This window comes from Anticarsia gemmatalis, chromosome 26, assembly GCF_050436995.1.
Source record: "Anticarsia gemmatalis isolate Benzon Research Colony breed Stoneville strain chromosome 26, ilAntGemm2 primary, whole genome shotgun sequence".
NCBI classification, from domain to species: domain Eukaryota; kingdom Metazoa; phylum Arthropoda; class Insecta; order Lepidoptera; family Erebidae; genus Anticarsia; species Anticarsia gemmatalis.
In genome coordinates this window covers 4,418,635-4,438,352 of record NC_134770.1, presented here as the reverse complement: position 1 = coordinate 4,438,352, position 19,718 = coordinate 4,418,635, and the positions used below count along the sequence as shown (strand labels likewise).

Genomic DNA, 19,718 nt, shown 5'->3' with positions numbered 1-19,718 from the left:
ATTCAAAATCATCATTTCAAGTTAAGGCGTTTCTGTACTTACCTTAAATATATCAAAAGTAAACTATATAGAAGTCTGCCACTTGTCACCGCTTTCTTTTTTCTTTTGTGTTGAGAAAAGCTTAGGTCTTACCACGTTTTTACGAACTGAGCGAGTGACGGTTGTTATTTTATTGTTGGAGTTTTTAGGCCTTAGGTCTTTGGCTTTAAAAGTCTGTGTGCGATTACTTTAGATGTTAAATATTTAAATTTTGTAGTTAATGATACTAATATATCGCTACTTCGGGGAAGAAAGGGCGTAAAAGCCACTTTTGGCCAAAATGAGTTAATAATGCAACTTTGTTTAGTTTTCGACGCTCTATCGATCTGTATATTTAAAATTTCAATATTCCCAAAAAAATGGCTTTTCCCCCATGATTTTTTTCTCACCAAAACCATTTTTATTAAAAAAAATTGACGTATATGACATTATTTAATTATTTCAAATTAATAAGGGCGTATCACCATAGTATGAAAGAATATTTGGTCGTAAATACAATATTTATTACGTATAAATTAACTAAAATTGATAAAATAGTATAAAATAATGGTATGTTTGTAATTTATTCTACTAGGTAGGTATTGGTGTATTAAATAAATAAATTTAGTTAAGATGCAAATCAGTTTTATTCATTCATAAATCAAATCAAATTGACAATAATTAGTAATCTTCTTTTTTTTCTATTTCCTTTTCTGTTTTTTGTTTCGTTTTCTTATTTTTTATTAGACAATAGTAATTATTTATCACAGTTAACTTAAAATTTAAATTAATGAAAATAATCAAAGTTCAATTCAATTAAATCTTTTCTTTTGTTTCACTATTCATGAATCGTGTGCATTTAACTTAACAGGTAGGTAACCTAATTCGTTATAATAAATTTTGTAATATAGAACTATGATAAATCAGATAATAATAATTATTATGCTATTATTTTGAGCTTCTATGCACCTTAATTTCAATATTCACCACGTCATTAAATCTTACAAAATTATAATAATTGTAGGTTTACTCACGATAATTGTTATAAGTGGTGCAGTCATTACGACCTTTTCACTGTCTAAAGATGGTTTATACGACACGATGTATGTTAGCATTATAGATATTTGTGGATTTACGTCCTATAGTACGTATTTATAGACGGTGTAAAAGCCATTTTTATTAAAAACTAGCTGACCCGCGCAACTTCGCTTGCGTCACTTAAGAGAGAATGGGTCAAAATTTTGCCCGTTTTTGTTACATTTTTTATTACTACTCTGCTCCTACTGGTCGTAGCGTGATGATATATAGCCTATAGCCTTCCTCGATACATGGACTATCTAACACTGAAAGAATTTTTCAAATCGGACCAGTAGTTCCTGAGATTAGCGCGTTCAAACAAACAAACAAACAAACAAACAAACAAACAAACAAACAAACAAACAAACTCTTCAGCTTTATAATATTAGTATAGATTTGGGTCGTAAATCCATCCTATCTTCTAAACTATAAGGTCTACTTAAAATTAAGCTTCTTGATATTAAAGAGCACTTAAATGCAAGTAAATATCACCAATTCATTCGAATTTAACTCTATTGGACAAAAAGTTATTTTCCAAAATTTAAAAAAAAAATCGTTTTTTCGCTCCCCTGTAAAGTTGCTATTTTGGCTTTTACGCCCTTTCTTCCCCGAAGTAGCGATATAAAGGAGTCTTTGCAAATGCACAAACATGGAAAACGTGTTTGTTTTTTCATAATGATTTATCAGTTTAGGGTTGATAATGCATTAAATTGCTTAATAGCTTGAAACTTTTGATAAACAAAGGTATATTTAAATATGTATAACAAAATTAAAAGTATTTATTCTACGGAAAATATTCTAGGCTTTAATTTTATGCCAAGTCAAAATCAATTCAGCAGTATAATTGCCGTGAAAGTATCAAAGACTAACAGACGAATGGAATTACTTTTATTGCATTAGCATAGATGTAGTACGTATTAATTTGTCTATTGATCTATTTTATTTTCTTAATTACTCGCTACTAAAACGACAACAACCATCAACAACACTTCCGAAAAACCCATTCATCCGCACTTAATATAAGGTCCTTGAAAAAATGGCGGTCGAACCAAAAACGTCCGCAAAGTCTCAGACGTAGCAAGCTGTCGTTTTTGACAAATGGACATAAAATCCAAGGTCCGTGGGACCGACTTTGGGTGAAAAAAATGTCATTTTCTTGTTGGAAAACCATTGGACTGGTTGAGTGTTCGACAAGATAGATTGTACATACTTGCCTTTAGCTTTCATCGGTTTGGGAAACTTATTTTGGTGAGTACCGTTACTAAGGAAGGTTAGTTTGTGGTTTATTTTTAGGTGTTCAATTTTCTTGATGTATGTCTCAGCGCAGTTAAATTAACTAAGTTAAGTAACCAACTTCCCGTTTTATAATAATTAAGATCACAAAATAAATGAAAAAAGGATTACCTTCATTCTTAAAATATTTTATTGTGCAGGATAGCTTTTTAAGCATTTTTGAGATTTAGTTTAGTTTTTTTTCAAGATAAATAACCTGGAAAAAAAACTAACTCTATACATTAAAATTCGACACCGAACTATCCAATAAAAAGTATTAAACGATTATAACACCGATTAAACACTACGATAATGACGTCACTATTCTCCGAAGCAACCAACTCTGATCCAAACTCAGTCTAAAACAAAAAGATGAATAGAAACAGTCTGTTTAGTAGAGGGCTCACGTTCGACTTCTACTGAAGACAATATGTTTTGCTTCTCGATAGAAGAGTGACGTTGACAAACGTATTGACGTTTGTCGTCACACGTCAATAAGTAGACCCTCCGAGTGGGACACGCGGTATGGTAAGGGCATTTGCTTTAACGGAGAAAAGATTTTATTGGAAGTAATTTTTCGCTTTCCATTAGTTACAATGGGGTGGCAAAATTGCAAATTCTTAGATTTCTGTTAAAAAGAGTGGGGCAGAACTTAATTTTTCGGAACGGGCAAGAACAAGTCTTTTCCTCCTATCCATTCCTCCCTTAATACATGGAAGCTCTTGGAAACACTGCCGCAGACCCCGGATTACAACAAAAATGGCACTCCTAGCAAGCTGACGATGATGACCACTGGTACCTGGCCATTAGAGATTATACCAATTCCAGCTATTAAATCAAAAAATCGCTTAATAGTTCAAAAGCTCCCACAATACCGGGAGTATCGGTGTCCGTAGTCACAATTCTCCGGGGAGCTCTCAATATTATCATTGTCTTACCCAGAGAGCGGCTCTGGCAACATTTTCGCGAGTGACGCTTCTACAGAAATATTTGCCGTAACGTTCTAGATCTGCGATATTTTCTCAAGGATTTATGCTTTACATGTATCCTTCATTCTTCGCGGTTGTTGGGTTCATTTTATTTATTGGGTTGTACTTTTATCTAAGTTTTTTTGTTTTGTACCTACTGTATCATCAATTGCATGTTCTTGAAGAATTAGCTTATATATTCGGACCCAATTAAAATAAAGTGATACTGTAAAAACAGTTGTCGAGTAACCAGAAGTTACATAATAAAGTCATAAAAAATAATTATGCACAGCACAAAAAATAATACGCAAATGACTAATCCTTGAGCTTGATAACCAAAAAAACACAGACATAACCTAGAACTAGATTTCGTATGAAGTATCGACAATGTCCTACACCTAAGCGTATTTTCAAAAATATTTACAAATTTTTTGACGAATTTTCATATCATTCGATCCGGAAGTACCACCCTCCCATGATCACGTCACGGCCTCAACGACACACAAAATCACTGAGACATAAAAGGTAAAAAAAACACCTACCAATTACCATACATGTAATTAATTAACCCACAGGAAAACATTGGCGCACATTCATCAAAAAATTAACAAAAAAAATTTTTGTTTTCTTTACAAAAGAGGAGAAATTAAAAAATGGGGCACTGGTAACCAGTTACGCTCACCGGGTTATGTAAACGATAATTGGGTTAAGGAATCTTTAGAACGATCTTTGTGAGGATGGGTGACCGTTTATTAAACTGAGCGTTTGGTAGTCTAAGGTTGATAGACTAGTAAGAAAAAATCTTGGGTAACCAGTAACGCTCACAAGTTAGTAAACGATTATTGGGTTAAGAACTTTGTAGTGCGTGCGTTGTGAAGATGGGTGAGCGTTTGCTGATATTTATGAGCCGAACGTGTTGTAGACTAAGGTCTGTATTAACACTTTGGTATCAACTTGGAAGCACAATTTGAAAAACTCGTTTGGCATTCCATAATAGTGCTCTCAACTCTCAACACAGGCCTTAGTTTTTCTTGATTGAACACTAAGAAAACATCCGTTAATTTAAATTGGGTCGAGAAAAAAGTCTTCGCATTATAGTATGTATGAACTTGTAATACAATCTCTTTGGCTTTAAGAATCACAAATGAGCACACGGTTCATTAGGTTTCTTTCCGTGAGCTCGTGAGGTACCCAAATATCGAGCTTTTTGTGTAAAGAAAAGATTTTATTACAAGTTCATACATACTATAATGCGAAAAGACTTTTTCCCCGACCTTATATTAGAGGCCTTGGGGTACAACAACTTTGACATGATTCGTCCACTAAATACAATGAATAAATAAACAAAAAAGGCCGGTGGGGTAGAAATGAAAACAGTGACCTATTCAGTTTTACCTGATAGAATAATTAAGCATACTGGTACCGTGACGGATCGATATTTAACGTGACTGTAGCTTAAAAGGGTAGTGTAGTATCGTAGGGAAAGGAAATTGGGGCGGTAACGTTTATAATCATATCAGGTTTATTAAATACTAGCTGACCCGCGCAACTTCGCTTGCGTCATAAGAGAGAATGGGTAACATTTTTCCCCGTTTCTGTAACATTTTTTATTTCTTCTCTGCTCCTATTGGTCGTAGCGTAATGATGTATAGCCTATAATTTTTCTCAATAAATGGACTATCTAACACTGAAAGAATTTTTCAAATCGGACCAGTAGTTCCTGAGATTAGCGCGTTCAAACAAACAAACAAACAATCAAACAAACAAACAAACAATCAAACAAACAAACAAACTCTTCAGCTTTATAATATTAGTTTAGATTCAATTTTTTATTCGTTACGCTTTTTTCCCATAGCCAGAGAAAAAAGAAGCCACTTATAGATGCCACATAGCGATATACAAATGGTTGATTCGCGTCTGGTTTTACTTTGTGTCCGAAGTTTCTATGTTTGTAATATTCCCCGCGACACAAGAGCAAACCTTAGCGCGGAAGTGGTATTAAAAAGAACTATCTTTATGACAATAAAAAAGAATAACCTATTTCAATCAAAATACTGTTTAATAAAATAATATAAAGTATTTACAGCCGTCTTTGCAGTTTCGCTCAAACTTCCTTCCCGTATATTCCTCCACTATGTAAATGAAGGGTCAAACATAAACTTGTAATATTGACTAATTGTTTCCGAAAGACGTGTCAGTGTCTCAAACTGTGTCGAACCCACTGTCTCCCCGGTAATTTATTAAATAGTTGTGTTAAGTTAGTTCGTGTAATAATTTATAGTGGAAACTTGGTAATGCGAGAGAAAGTTCTGTTCGAACGACTTTGAGAGTAGAAAAACTGTAACAGATGTGACTGGGATCCTGCGAAGTAAATTATGTAATATCAAGGTGATATTGTTCTGATGGTGTAAGTAGAGTCGGTAATCTTAGACTGCGCCATTCTACGTAATAAAAGGAAGCACTCCATGCTTGTTAGTGTCGAACTGCTGAGCGCGAGGATTCATACTCGCTTCCAGGTCGTGTTTCTACGATTTTAAAGAAAATAAATCAATAAAGTGATAAACATTGCCGGGCTACGAACTTTTCTTTTTTCTACTTATACTTAATACTTAACTGTAACTAATTATGAAACACAGTCATAGATGTTAGGTATATGGAATAGGGATGGAAATAATATTTTTAAGAAACATTTTCTTTTAATATAAATACACCTTAAAGGCTCCGTCATCGCAAACAGAATAATAAAAAACCACATTTTAACTACAAGTAATGAATGCATGTTAAAAGCCAAATCAGAATTCCCTGTAGTAACGTTTGAGAAAGTTTCCCTTTATTTTTAACTTCCTTGACGTTTTCTTTAATTACTTTATAATTACTATTGTTCTGTGCCTACTTTCTAAGAATTATAGCTTGTAGTCCGTACATAACATTAATCTATATTAGTGGCGCCCTCTTTGGTTTAATTTGGAGACTAGTTTAGTGATAGTTGTATAACAAACGTGCGAACTATGGCATAATATTAAAAGAATGACAGGAATAGGACAATGTATAAGTGTGAGCGAGAGACTCCTATGAAATGACATAAAGAATGGCCCAACTATAGTATCATGATTTTAAAAACATATTCGTTATTTTTTATATATTTCTTTATTTTGTGTACATTTTCATTAGTTCAATGAAAAATCTTCTTTTTAAAGTCAGTTAAAATGGAAACCGACGAAAAGGCTTTGGCACAGTTTAACAAGTGTTATCTTAATTGGAAAGAAGCGGGACACCAAAACGCAAAAGCACTCAATAAAGTATGCGCGATGCGATAACCTATCTATGAAAAATCCACATACAAAAGCTCCATAAACCAAATGTTGTCGATCAGTACCGGCTGTCAGTCAGTTGTACCCACTAAGTGATTTTAAAATTCATAGTTTCTATACTTATTATAAAGTTATTATAAAAATCATTTCACCTACTCATACCATTTAACGAACGAACCCAAGCAAAAAAACATCTTCAAATCCATCTCAACTGGTCATTAAAAATAATCTAATTACTTCATTTCCCAACGTTTCAAATTCAACCACTAAAATTCTTATCAAGTGACAAAGCATATACCCACAAAGCAATCCCAACCTCAAGCGAAGCCTATAAAGTGTAATAAACATAAAATAATTTTGCCATGGTGTGCAAAACCTGGAGATTTTATTTACTATCTAAAGTCAGCAAATATGAAAACACACGTATATTTGTTCGGAACAACATGTTTGTTTGCTAAACTCCTGTTTTCCACTAAAAGTTAACGGTTTAACGGACTAGAATTTATTTAGTTTTGCTGTGAAACTAACAAATTTTAGTTGTGTGTATTTATCTCTGTGTCCTGCAATCAAACGTACTTATTTCATTAACACATCTATCGTTCATGTTTCATACTACTTTTTTAGTTGAGCTTTGAACGAAAAATAGGCAAGTACTCAGGCATTAATGCGTTTTGTCTTCGTTTGCATAACGTTTCGTCACATTTTAGGTAGTAATTAAAAGCCGTCAAATTTCAAATGTGTTTCACAGACAAACCTATAAAAGTATGGACATCGCCGGTCAATAAAAAAATAATGTATAATTTCAATAAGTGAGGTAATGTCAGAACACAACAAAAATATTAAAATTTCTATTATATCCATTACTTAATATATTACTACCTCAATGAACATAACCCAAATCATATTCCTCCTTACACCCCAAAACGCATCTTCGTTATCAAATCATCATTTAAAATTAAACATCTGGCGCATTCAGCAACATTTCCACCAGTTATACGCATAGAAATAACGATTGACGAATCCGGAGATAGTCAAAATTATCTTAGGAACCCCTTAAGACCATTAGGGGTCTCATCAACTCCTTATGGGTCCCATATAAGGGGAATATCGTCGTGATTATCACGCTCAGCGCAATATGGCGCTTACAGATGCCATACTTGGTACTATAACGATTGCAATAAGATATTAGAGGATCTGTGGATGCTGCTTATTTGAGAAATATAATTACTTCATTAAAAGGTAAGGTTTGAAACGGAATTTCGTCAAAGCTTTAAATTGTAATATAATTTTGTAAGTTTTCAGCCTAGTGAGAGGTAGAAACCGTTATTAAACTAACAATAGAAACGCTTTAAATAAAATGATATGGAAAATTTAAAATTCACTTCCGCCGTTGGTTATATAGTTACAAGTTCGAAACATCCTTCATCCAAATGAAGGCAAATGAAACTTGAAAATGACGCTACAATAAAGTTACTCCTCAATTTTTGAAAATAGCAAAGCCAAATTATTTTCTATTTTATTGCTTTCCTGAAATACAAATGACCGCACAATTACTTTCAAACAACCCAGAAACGACAAATCTAATTGAAAAATCTTTAAACCCGAAACCAATAAGCGATAATATTTATATCAACTAATGATCTTGAAAAGTTTCCAACCCGTCTTGTTTACACCGTTGTCCAAACAATTGAAAACTTTGTAAACAAAGTAACTCATAAACCGTTTCGCTTTATTCTCTCGATGTGATTTTGGCATTCTTCAAATACCATTTTCCAGTTTTGTAATCAAAGTAAGGATATTAAGGGTATCAGTTAAACCTTTATTCTTTGATTAGAAATTCTTTAATTCTGGCTTGTTGGAGAAAATGACTGATTAGCTTAGAGATTTTAATTTGGATTTTGATTTAATAGCCTGTTTAGAAGCTGTGATTAGAATTTAGTAATGAAAAATATGTAGATAATACTTAGCTTGTTTTATGATAACCAGAAGAAATTCTGCGTATCTCGTGATTTCCTCAATATTATTATACAATTTAGCTACTTTTTTACTAAGCTACGTTTTTTTACCTTTGTTTAAACTATAGGTTGTTTGCATGCCCGGTAGATGTCATAGGCTCATACATGAAACTAATACTGTAAATGATGAAACTCGAGAATGTTTTTTAGGTTTCTGTCTACAAATAAAAAGGCACATAACTTTTTAGGGTTAAATAAATTAATAGAACCCATTATTCGTTCTTCTAATTCTTATCAAAATAGGAATTCAACTTTAAAAAATAATTTTGTTAAACTACACAAGAACACCGGAAACACATTTCATCTTTAAAAAACTTACCCACCACCAATCGTTAATTTGATAAAAGTTCCAACAAACTTAGTTTATGGCTCGGCAAACTTTACACCCGTATATTTAAAAGTCGCTTGTTCGTAGCGTTATAAAACTTAAACTTACTGCCTTAATATGGCTTAAGTTTGACACCAACTGCGCATGAGTTGAGGCCACGACAAAATTTATGTTTTCAACTCGCCTTTCCGGCTGTAAATGATGTATGCTTATAAGTGTCTTTGCTAAATTGTTATTTTATATGAATTAATAGGGGTTTGAGATTTAATGCGCAGTTCTGAAGTCGGCATTATATTGTATTCGAAAGCAGCTTACTGAACAAGATGTATCTCAGACATATTTTTCTCGTCGTTCTTAGGCTAGTGTCATTATTATTGTTATCAGTTCTAACTGTCCAACTGCAAGGCTAATAACTTGACAATAATGTTGTTTAAATATCAAATGTTTGAAAAACATATTTTTTAAATGTTTCATACAAATTGTTTCTTTAATATCGAGATTAACAAAATTTAAATTAACTTACTATTCATTTTAAAAACTATGTAATTTGTTGGAAAATGACGATTAATATCTCTTCGTAAAGTTATGTTTTGTTGGTAATAATATTGTGACAATTTTAGGTAACTATGATGATTTTAGATAACTGTTATGATTTTCATATAAGACAACTTAGAAAACGTGCAAAGCCCCGCATTTGTCTAGTTTTTAGACTTCAAATCGGCTCTCCACTTAGAAGGAGACTGTATTAGTTTCTAACCTAGCAGTAAAACCGTAACATGTTAATAAAAAATACATTTTTTATTTTATTTGGCTTTTACTACTAAAAAACGTTCTTTACAATTATTTTTTCAAAGTCAATGTGCTTCATAATTAATTCTTTCAGTGGATTTGAATGTTGAATCATTAATTTCATGTCAATAGCCATTCATTTGCAACTAAAGCCCTAATCAAAAGAATTTTAATGCTCCTACAATTACATTTCGAAGTGTAGTTAAAATAAATTGAGTGTAATTAGTAGTGAGTGAAACTTAATAAAAGATATAGAGTCAAATAAATTAAAGTGCTATTTTATATAGTAATCTAGTATTTGAGTGCTTTATTGACAAACAAGGTGACTTTGTAAAGTCTGTCTGCTTTGTTTTAGGCTGAAACAATTTTTGATTGCGATTTCGATCTGGTGAAAAGATTCCCCCTATGAAAAAAAAACATAATTACCTGACATATCTACTTCCATAAATGACCGTCTTCTCCTACCCGTGGCGTAGGTAAAAACCATAGAAAATGTGTAAGTATGTCGGATACTAAAATCAATTATTATTGAATATACTAGCTGACCCAGCAAACGTTGTTTTGCCATATAAATAAAAAAAATGGTCACACATGGACATGAAAAATAAATGTTGGCCGATTCTCAGACCTATTCAATATGCTCACAAAATTTCATCAAAATCTGTCAAGCCGCTTCGGAGGAGTATGGCAACGAAAACTGTGACGCGAGAATTTTATATATTAGATTATGTACCTACTTATAAGAAACAAAGGTACATCCATACTTCTTTCGTATTTAGGTAAGACAGGGTAAGGTAAGATTTTCCTATATTGTTGCAATGATAGAACACGGAAATGCAAACGTTTTTGATGTTTTCGCATCTCAATTACTGTACCGATATAAATGTAGTTTGGCATATATATTGGTATCTTGTTAAATACTTTGAATTACTTTACTAAAATGTATACAGTAAGTTACTAAATAGCCTTGATTTGCAAACTTTAGTTAGTTTATGTACTTGTTTGTTATCTTCAAACTAGTATTAATCAAAATGAGTGGGAGTACACGCATTACATGATCTTTCAACTAATACACACTAACCCTACTAATATTATTACTATAAATGCGAAAGTTGTATGTATGTTTGATCATCACGCATGAACTCCTGAATGAATCGAGATGCAATTTGGCAAACAAATAGTTTATGGTATGGATTAACATTCGAAATGACTTTATACTCAGCAATATTTTACACGCGAATGAAGTCTTAGAAGGTAGGATTATAAATACAGAAACCTCTGTCTGCCTGTAGGTATGTCTGTTACGCTTTCATCGCTAGACCGCTGGACCAATTTTCATATAGGTATCAAGACAAGATAGTTGAAGACCCATAATCGAACATATGTAAGTGTGCAAAAAATTTTGCTTTATGTGAGCAGATCCATGTGAGTTATTTAGTAACTAATATATTAGAAATTTTGTTTACCTCCTATAAGTTATAAGTAATCTAAGTTTGAACGTTTGAGGCAGTGAAATCGAAAGTAAATACACATTTACAACTAAATAACAAGTTTTAATTGATTTCCTTACAAAACCTTGAGATTAACTATGTTTTTGAATAGTTTGGAAGTAGGTGCAAAGCTACATCTATTAGATTTTAAATTAGTACTAAGTTACTTTATTTAATAATAATACTGACGCTGATATTTAGGTTTTTGTTATTTTTTTTGGATTTGGATTATTGTCTTGGATAAAATAAGAAAATAATATAATACGCCAAATTAGTCGGGTCGTTCTTGAGGTTTGCGTTTAGCAACATATTTGACCACTATTGATATTGATTAAAGTCCGAGATTCGATATTTTTTCTCTGTATAAATCTGTCTATAAAAACATACTGGGCCAATGAGCCAAACATCCTAAGGGTATTTCACATGTTTATTGTGGCGTTAACAAAAGCTTGAAATTTTGTCACATGAACAATATCGGAATTTCAATAGGAAAGGTATTTTTATCTTAAAAGGTGTTATGCAATTATACCATTGTCTACACTTTTAAAGCCTCTGTAATGTGGAAAACTCAAATAACTATTAATAAAAAAATAAATTTAACCCATTACTGTCCCACTGCTGGGCAAGGGTCTCTTCCCGTAATGAGGAAAGGGTTAGGCCTTGAGTCCACCACGCTGGCCAAGTGCGGGTTGGGTACTTTGCATGCCCTCAATAAATGTATTAAACAAATTTTAGGCACGCAAGGTTTCCTCACGATGTTTTCCTTCACCGGTGGAGCATGTGATAATTATTTCTAATACATACATAACTTCGAAAAGTCATTGGTGTGTTGCCTCGGGTTCGAACCTGCGACCACTTGTGTGGGAGGTGTCAACTTATACCACTCGGCTATCACTGCTCTTAAATAACTATTAAACGAAAAATATTTTTAGCTCCACCATTACAGCAGCAGTTTTATTTTTAGAAATACAATAGTAAAATTCACGCCGAATCTGTAAGGGTTTCGTAAAAGCAATTTGTTCTATAATCTGTTACATAGAGAAGCATTGTGACATGGGTTCTTCATCCGATAGGATCTAATAGGAAATGATTTATCTCTCACAGATTTTTTGGATGCAGTTATTCTTATAGAAAGATTTTTTGAGGGTACGAATTTGGTTAGAATGTTTGATTTACGAGTCATATGGTTGAAATTTGTTACTATATTGGATGGGAAATTTTCTTGTTTTTCTGTCATATACGGGGCCAAAAAAATATGTTATCTCTTAACGTTATTAGACATAACTTTAAATTGTGATTCTACATTTCTGTAGACATTTCTTTTATGTTGGAGTCAGCTTCTGGTCTCACCGAATGCAGCTGGATACCAGTGTATTTCATGGAGCGATCTATCGGACCTCCACGACACAGTTACCTCTGTTATAACACGATATTCTTCGGTAAGACTGGTGGTCAGACTTTCAAGCTTCTGATAATGTTAACAAAACACTGTATATCTTATCACAGCCAACACGACGCTTTTTTAGTACGACTGATAATACAACTTATAAGTTAAGTGTACAAAGATACGGTGAATTAAGCTTGAATTAAACATAAATTGCATCTTTGCTGAACTTATTACGTGCTAAGCGCAGACTCACGTGGGAGAGAGTTTATTGTTGTTGCTTGCAAGACAAATACCAAGTTATTTTATACTAGTTAACAGTAGCTGTTCCGATCAAACACTGAATACTGAAAATGTTACTACGATTGAATAAATGAGAAAATAAGAACATTTATCGCCCTAAACGATTAAAAAATGCACAATAAGGCGTAGTTTGTACATTTTTTTTTTTGACCCTCTAGTGGCGGGCGTTAGAATTCATCGTGAAAAAACCTCGAACCAGCCACCTTTTTTCATGAAAAAAGATTTGAACAAGTGACCAAAAAATAATAGCTTTTTCCAGGAGTCATATTTTCCGTCTTGATATTGATTAATCATACGTACTTACCTATATTTTTTAAACTTGATCTCAAAGAAGTAAGACTGCCATCTTGCATGACGCGTATCTGTGACGCAACTAGGACACAACCCTTGTCTCCCTTTGTTTTGTCACTGTCAATACTGAACTTTGTACTCAGTCCAAGAAACAAAGAATTTCACATAATACTATTTTTAAAATATTACTAAATACGTTACTTTTCTCTGGATTTTGCTTATCCCTATTGGTAAAAGACGTGATTTTATGTATATATTTTAAAACTTTTGATTAATATTTGTGATAAAATTAAATGTTAACAAAGGACTATGGGCAAAAATGTATGGGCTCCGTCCCCACCTACCAACAAACATGGAAGTGATACCAACGTGTTCATAAAGTGCCCCCTATTTAATTAAAATCCTTTGTTTTTGATAAATCAGTGGGAATATATATTAAAAAAAACAATTTGTAATTATTATTTAACGTATATTTTTATTTTACATTTGTAAGTTATTTTAACATTATTGTTATATTACAGTACTAACTCATATGTATAATAATGTCCTCCTAGCCGATATACGGCTACGGCGGTCAGTTTCATTGAAACTGGCCATCTGTGCCGGACTTTGTTTATAGTGTCCAAGTGTGTGCACAATACACAGGTACACTCTCTATTCCATCACTCTCATAGTTTGGTGGGACGGATAACCGACACGACCAGTGAGAGGTCAGGCGCAGGACCGACGGCTTTACGTGCTCTCCGAGACACGGAGGTCTTCGACCTCAACTTCCTAACTCCGGGCAATCTCTAGGAAATTCTTAACAGAAAATCTCAGAAAAGACTGTTTGGCCCGACCCAGGATTCGAACCCGAGACCTCTCGCACCGCAGTCGCATATACTACCGACCGCGCCACAGAGGCACTCATATGTATATACTTATATCATTTCCATTATATGGTTAATACATGTTATTGATTTCATATTTCAATAATAATTTTTACTCGTCAATTATAATGCTGTCTAACAGATGCGCTGGCAGATTAAAATCTGATCAGATCTAAAATCGTGGGTTGGAGAGCGGGGGGAGGGGGTTATTTTGTACCCAGCTATCTTTATGTGCATGCGGCGTCCGCCGCTGTGCACTAATTAATAAATAAATGAGCATGTATTTTGGAATTAGTCGTCAATAATACGTTAACGAGATATTTGTTTAAACGTAAGATACTATGAGAACCCCATGCATTTGGGCAATGTCGCCATAGTATAAAAATATCGTCTTGCCAAGATATATCAATTGAGCTACATTTCATTTTTGTTGATGGGTGGGGACGATTCCGCCCATAGTCCTTTGTGTAATGAGAACCAGAGGTTATATGATTGAAGATACAATTTTGCCGAAGCACAAAACTGCGCTTAAAGATGTTGCGATTCTCTTATCTTACGACGCATTGTTAAAATCCGATATTAATAAGCTACTTAAGACAGTTGTCTTAGGTAGTTACCTAAAACGTTATATTATACCAAATTAAAAGCGTTTCGTAATAACCCAAACGAACTGTCAGTGCAAGAACAGCTCAAAAAGTCACAAAGTATAAACCAGAACAAAACAATATTCCTGGTTTTAAGGTCTCAGAAAAGGAATAAATAAGCAGCCTCGTTTACTGTTAATTTTTTGTTCCCACTTCATTTGCACGGAGGGATGTTTTTAAAGAAATTCTCGGCTGCAGTAGCAACCCTTGTCAGTGTAATGAGCCACCCCAATCCTCCCCATTGTGCTTTACTCACTGAATGTTGTTTTTATTTAGAACCTAGTTTTGCTATTGACTGTTATTGGAAGTTTTTCTGGTGAGGACTCTTTTGGCGTTGACTTATTTTTAAATTTTTTGGGGAAATATAAAATAGGTACTAATTGGCTATGGTTAAATATAAACATATGGAAAATCAATGAAGTACAAAACCCCTAAAAATAGAGATGTCTTAATTTACTTTCTTGGAGTCTTAGCCATCTTAAATGCGCTAGTTATCTATGAAATTCATATTCAAAAATATATCGTAGGATAACATTACTATTAAAAAAATACAATTAATGATAATAATATAAATTCAAAATATTTTATTGTAAAGTGGACAGTACATAATTCATATAATAACGCCTTTATTTTGTTTCTCTTGGAAGAAGGAAAGACCGAGCTCTTTCCTTCGGCCTTTCTTTGGGCTTCTCCATTGGCTTCAACATCGGCTTTAACAGCGGCTTTACCATTGGCTTTACCATCGGCTTGACTTTCGGCTTCTCTTTAGGTTTTTCTCGTGGTTTTTCTCTTGGCTTCTCCCTCTCTTTCATTGGTATTACCGGTGGTGGGAGTTCGTGTGGACAAGCGGGACCGTTAGGACACGGGCTGAAATTTTACAGTTTACAAAATTAACTTTGCATATTTATGCAAAGTTACGTTTGTTAAATGCAATATTTTACGTTTTGTTAAATTAACTACTAATATAAAGATTGTTTGATAGTGCATTAACTTCATAAAAGTTCTTATTTCTTTTACATTGGTGTAAAAAATATTATATCTTTAACTGCCCTTGCGACCATAGCAAAACCGGCACCGAAATGTCAGGCCTTTCAAGGTAAATTGATTATTCTTGTATAAAACAGACAAGCATCGTGAAAAATTTAAAGTAATGAAGTCCAGCACTATTATTTCTCGATGAAAATATTCTTAAAACAAATAGACTTTATAGTAATATTCATTTCAACTTACAAGTATGATGCGTAAGGAATCACTTGATCTACTCTCCATGTAGGGAATTTCTTCTGTCGAATTAGTTTCACTTTCTGTGCTGTTCTAGGGCTGAAACGAAAACAATAAAATTATTAAAAGAAAATCTCGTATTGAAAAATAGTCGCTTTCTGTTTTTGGACATCGTGATTAATTATTCTACTACTATTATCGTCCTATCACGTAATATCACCCTAACACCAATAATATTACTAGTGTAACTTAGGTCTTCTACGATTTAATTGCTAAGAAAATATTTTTTGCTCAAAATAAATAATTGTTTATTTCTTTCTTTAATAAGTTTTAAAATCGTCTATAATACCTATGAAATACACTATGTTAAGAATGTCCACAGTCGTTCAATGAGACTCGTAGTGGTAAAATGTAATGTGGCCAAAAATTACAAGACAAAAATATTTTTTTATGCACAATTTTGGGCCAAGATATAAGTATCTTGGTTAGTGTATTACTGTTATTTCTTCAACAAATAGTAAGCTATCGTAGAATAAATAATAGTATACACTATCTTTGAAAAGAAATAATCTTCGTAGTCACTGTAGATACTACTGCTTACCTTTCCGAACATGAGTGACATAAACATAAAATCCATACTGCGTCTCTTCTCTGTTTTTTTCTTTATAAATTTTTTTATGCCCATGTTGGGCATACTTAAGTGGCGCATTTGAAATCTTTCCGAATAGAAAACAACCGTTTAAAATTGTGCCTTATCACTAATGTAAGAAAGTCGATATTTGAATAATACTGACCTGCTCAAATAACCTTTCTCAATTTTAGGTGGTGTATAGCGTTTATTCCCGAATTTTCCAAACTTTTTCTTCCTGCAAATAAATGCAGGCATGTTTAAGTCACTTGTGATAACAAATCTTTGCATTCAAGTTATTTATTTTATTTAAATATACAAAGTCTAAACCACGCGCAATGTATATTGAAAAACGCGAACATATCGCTGAATATCATCGCTTGCACAGTGATTATTTAATGATTTGTATGATTGAAATTAAAATATTTATACATATGAACAAAAATCCTATTACAACACATAATTCTAGAAAAAGTAGTTAAAAGCTAAAGTACGAGAACCGTCAAAGAAATAGAGTTTACGCTTTATTTGACAACCTGTATGATTTTGGTTCATTTGTCAGTGAAAGCCCATCAGAAATTCCATATTTATTGAAATTTGAATAACATAGTAGTTTACAGTTAGATTTGAGTGGATTGAAACGTCCAACAAAGGCACAAATTCTATTGTAATCCATTTGTAATTAGTTTTTAATCACGCTTCATTCTGCATTAGCTTTGTATTTCATAATTTGAATGAATTAAAAACGTAATTTTGTATGAATAATGCAGGAGAAACTGCAAATGTAATAAAGTTTTAAATATTGCAAAAAGTTTTTTCTTTATATCTTTGCATTGTGCAAAATACACCAAAGTAAGATGGATGGAAAATGGATGCAAAAAATCCCACGCAATTGTTTCTAAAATGGTTCCAATGGAAGAGATGTACAAAAATATATTGGTTAATTGAACAAAAATAAGTAGGTAATAGAAGAAGAAGTATGGTAAAGCCTGTAAGTAAAGTTTCAAAGACCAGATCAATAGTCGATAGACGTAGATCAAGTAATAATGTATGTACCAAAATACTGAATTATAAATAAATAATAATAAGCACGCTGTTTCAAATTCTGGAAAGCGACACTAGGACATCGCGGTGCCGAAACCGTAGAGGACAATGATAAAATAATATGCATCATTTTCGAGACTAAAAATCTTACTTTGGTTGTGGATAGTGTATAGTAACGCCCTTTGGTGTGACTTTCTGTTTGCATGGTGCATCGCTACCACATGGACATCCTTTACATCCAGTACGGGTAGGTGGCAATTGGACAATTCTGAAAATATTACACAAACATTTTACCCGGATTATTTTGTTGTACCAGCTAATGAGAAAAACAGTTAAAAGCTAAATTTATCACTTAGGGATAAATATCAAGGTGATGAAATGGCATAGTTATTGGTCGTGGTGCACAAAATGCTATCTACAATCACATTTTTAGAAGTTCTAGGTTTTTGCCAATTCTTTAGTCTACTGGAACAGTGAAATAAAGTATACTAGCAATCTCGTTGACTTCGTGCGGAAAAAATACACGAAAAATCTTACTCTCTTTTTTTGAAAACCTTCCATTTCGGTTTCTCTGTTATCACGTATCGTAGCTTTGATAAACTGAAACAAATTTAAAAAGCATTAAAATTTTGAAAAAGATTAAACCAGTACCGTGTCCAAAATTTTGATTTATTTTTTAACCGTTGAATATTTTTCTTCAACTGATTTAATGGAATAAGTTTGTGTCTGTGTTTTCAACCCTGAACATAGCCAAAATTTTATATACTTTGGTCGCTGTAGTCCGATTTCATTCACTGCCATGTACGATTACTATGCTTCTACTAGGAAATAGATTCTATTATATTATTCTTCCGGCACTTTTATGTCGTAAATGTGGTGGCGGTGGCCTCTCCCGCATAGGTCTTTTGAACCACGAACGAAAGTGCACTAATTCTGCCTGACGCCACCTTAATCATCTGCAATAGATGTATACAGGCCAATGATGATGACTAGGAAATATCTATAGTTTCGTTTCGTACCTGGAGTTACTTGTTGCTTCGTCTATTTTCTTGTTACTGCCAAATAAGTCCTTGCTGTTCACCATTCCCATCTTTAGGAACTCCAGTTAACCTCACCTTTATACTAACTTTCGTCTAGGGCCAACATAAAAAGTGTAATAATCTATACAACAATTTCATATAATCTTGTGAATGTGATACATTTTGGTTTATTTTTTTTACTTATTTTTTACTATTTTATATTGTTTATAAGTTTCATGATTCACTTGACATTTTGATATTGACAGTTCTTCTTTTTTATTGTTGTCAAGTTTCATACAAATTAGAGTTTGATGTAGGAGGTTTTATCTTGAATTCCAACGTGGCTATATATACTTTTTGTATGTGCTGGATTGTATATAAAAATAAAGACAATTTTTATACATTAATCAATTACCAAGGCCTGGTTTAACCACTTCCACTTAAGTATCAGATAAGTAATCCGATTGTTAATTTTATATATCTGCTGTCTACTACTTTTAACAAGTAGGTTAACTTACACTTTTTAATAATAACAATTAGTGGCCCTACCTATTTAATTTCCAGTAGGGGTAGGCAAGGATCAAAAAACAATGGTCACCAATTAAATTAACGTTTGTCCCAAATTCAATTTATTACAAATCCTCAACTTTGCACAATAATCTTCTTCAAACTAGTCACTGCTTGAATCACTATTTAAATCAATATCATAAGACAAATCACCACTCTCACTTTCAATAGTGAGATCATTACTGACGTCACTGTTCGAGCTGCCTATGCCTCTGCGTTTTATTTTCGTCAGTTTTTTACCATGTCTTTTAGAATTAACAAACTTTGATTTTGCAGGTGATCGGAATGGTGTAAGAACCCGATATTTGTCTGACTGAAATATAAATTAAGGAGTGTTATTTATTTGTTACTTCGGTGGTCTAGGCAGTAATTACTTCTGCTGAATACTAGGTCTTGGGTTTCGTTCAGGTGTTGAGCAAAGTGCTATGGGTCTTTTCTTATTTATATAAGAATATTTCGAAATAGTAGTCCGGAGTTTGG

The 19,718-nt window shown here is 33.0% G+C and overlaps 1 protein-coding gene across 1 annotated transcript; it reads right to left on the bottom strand.

Annotated features, from left to right (window-relative positions):
* Positions 1-15,361: 15,361 nt before the first annotated feature.
* On the bottom strand, positions 15,362-18,921 carry LOC142984308 (uncharacterized). The gene is made up of 6 exons (XM_076131827.1): positions 18,672-18,921; positions 18,190-18,252; positions 17,804-17,920; positions 16,775-16,846; positions 15,990-16,079; positions 15,362-15,626 (listed from the first exon to the last, which is right to left on the bottom strand). Exons 1-6 carry the CDS (start codon positions 18,740-18,742, stop codon positions 15,386-15,388), a joined length of 654 nt encoding a protein of 217 aa, XP_075987942.1. The 5' UTR covers positions 18,743-18,921; the 3' UTR covers positions 15,362-15,385.
* Positions 18,922-19,718: the final 797 nt, after the last annotated feature.

Bases quoted from the DNA above. Each gene is read 5' to 3' on its own strand.
- LOC142984308 (XM_076131827.1), bottom strand. From the start codon at position 18,742: ATGGGAATGGTGAACAGCAAGGACTTATTTGGCAGTAACAAGAAAATA. The intron at 17,921-18,189 runs GTAAGATTTTTC...TAATATTTTCAG, and splicing joins AAGGTTTTCAAAAAAAGAGA to AATTGTCCAATTGCCACCTA. The intron at 15,627-15,989 runs GTAAGTTGAAAT...GTAAAATTTCAG, and splicing joins ATTCCTTACGCATCATACTT to CCCGTGTCCTAACGGTCCCG.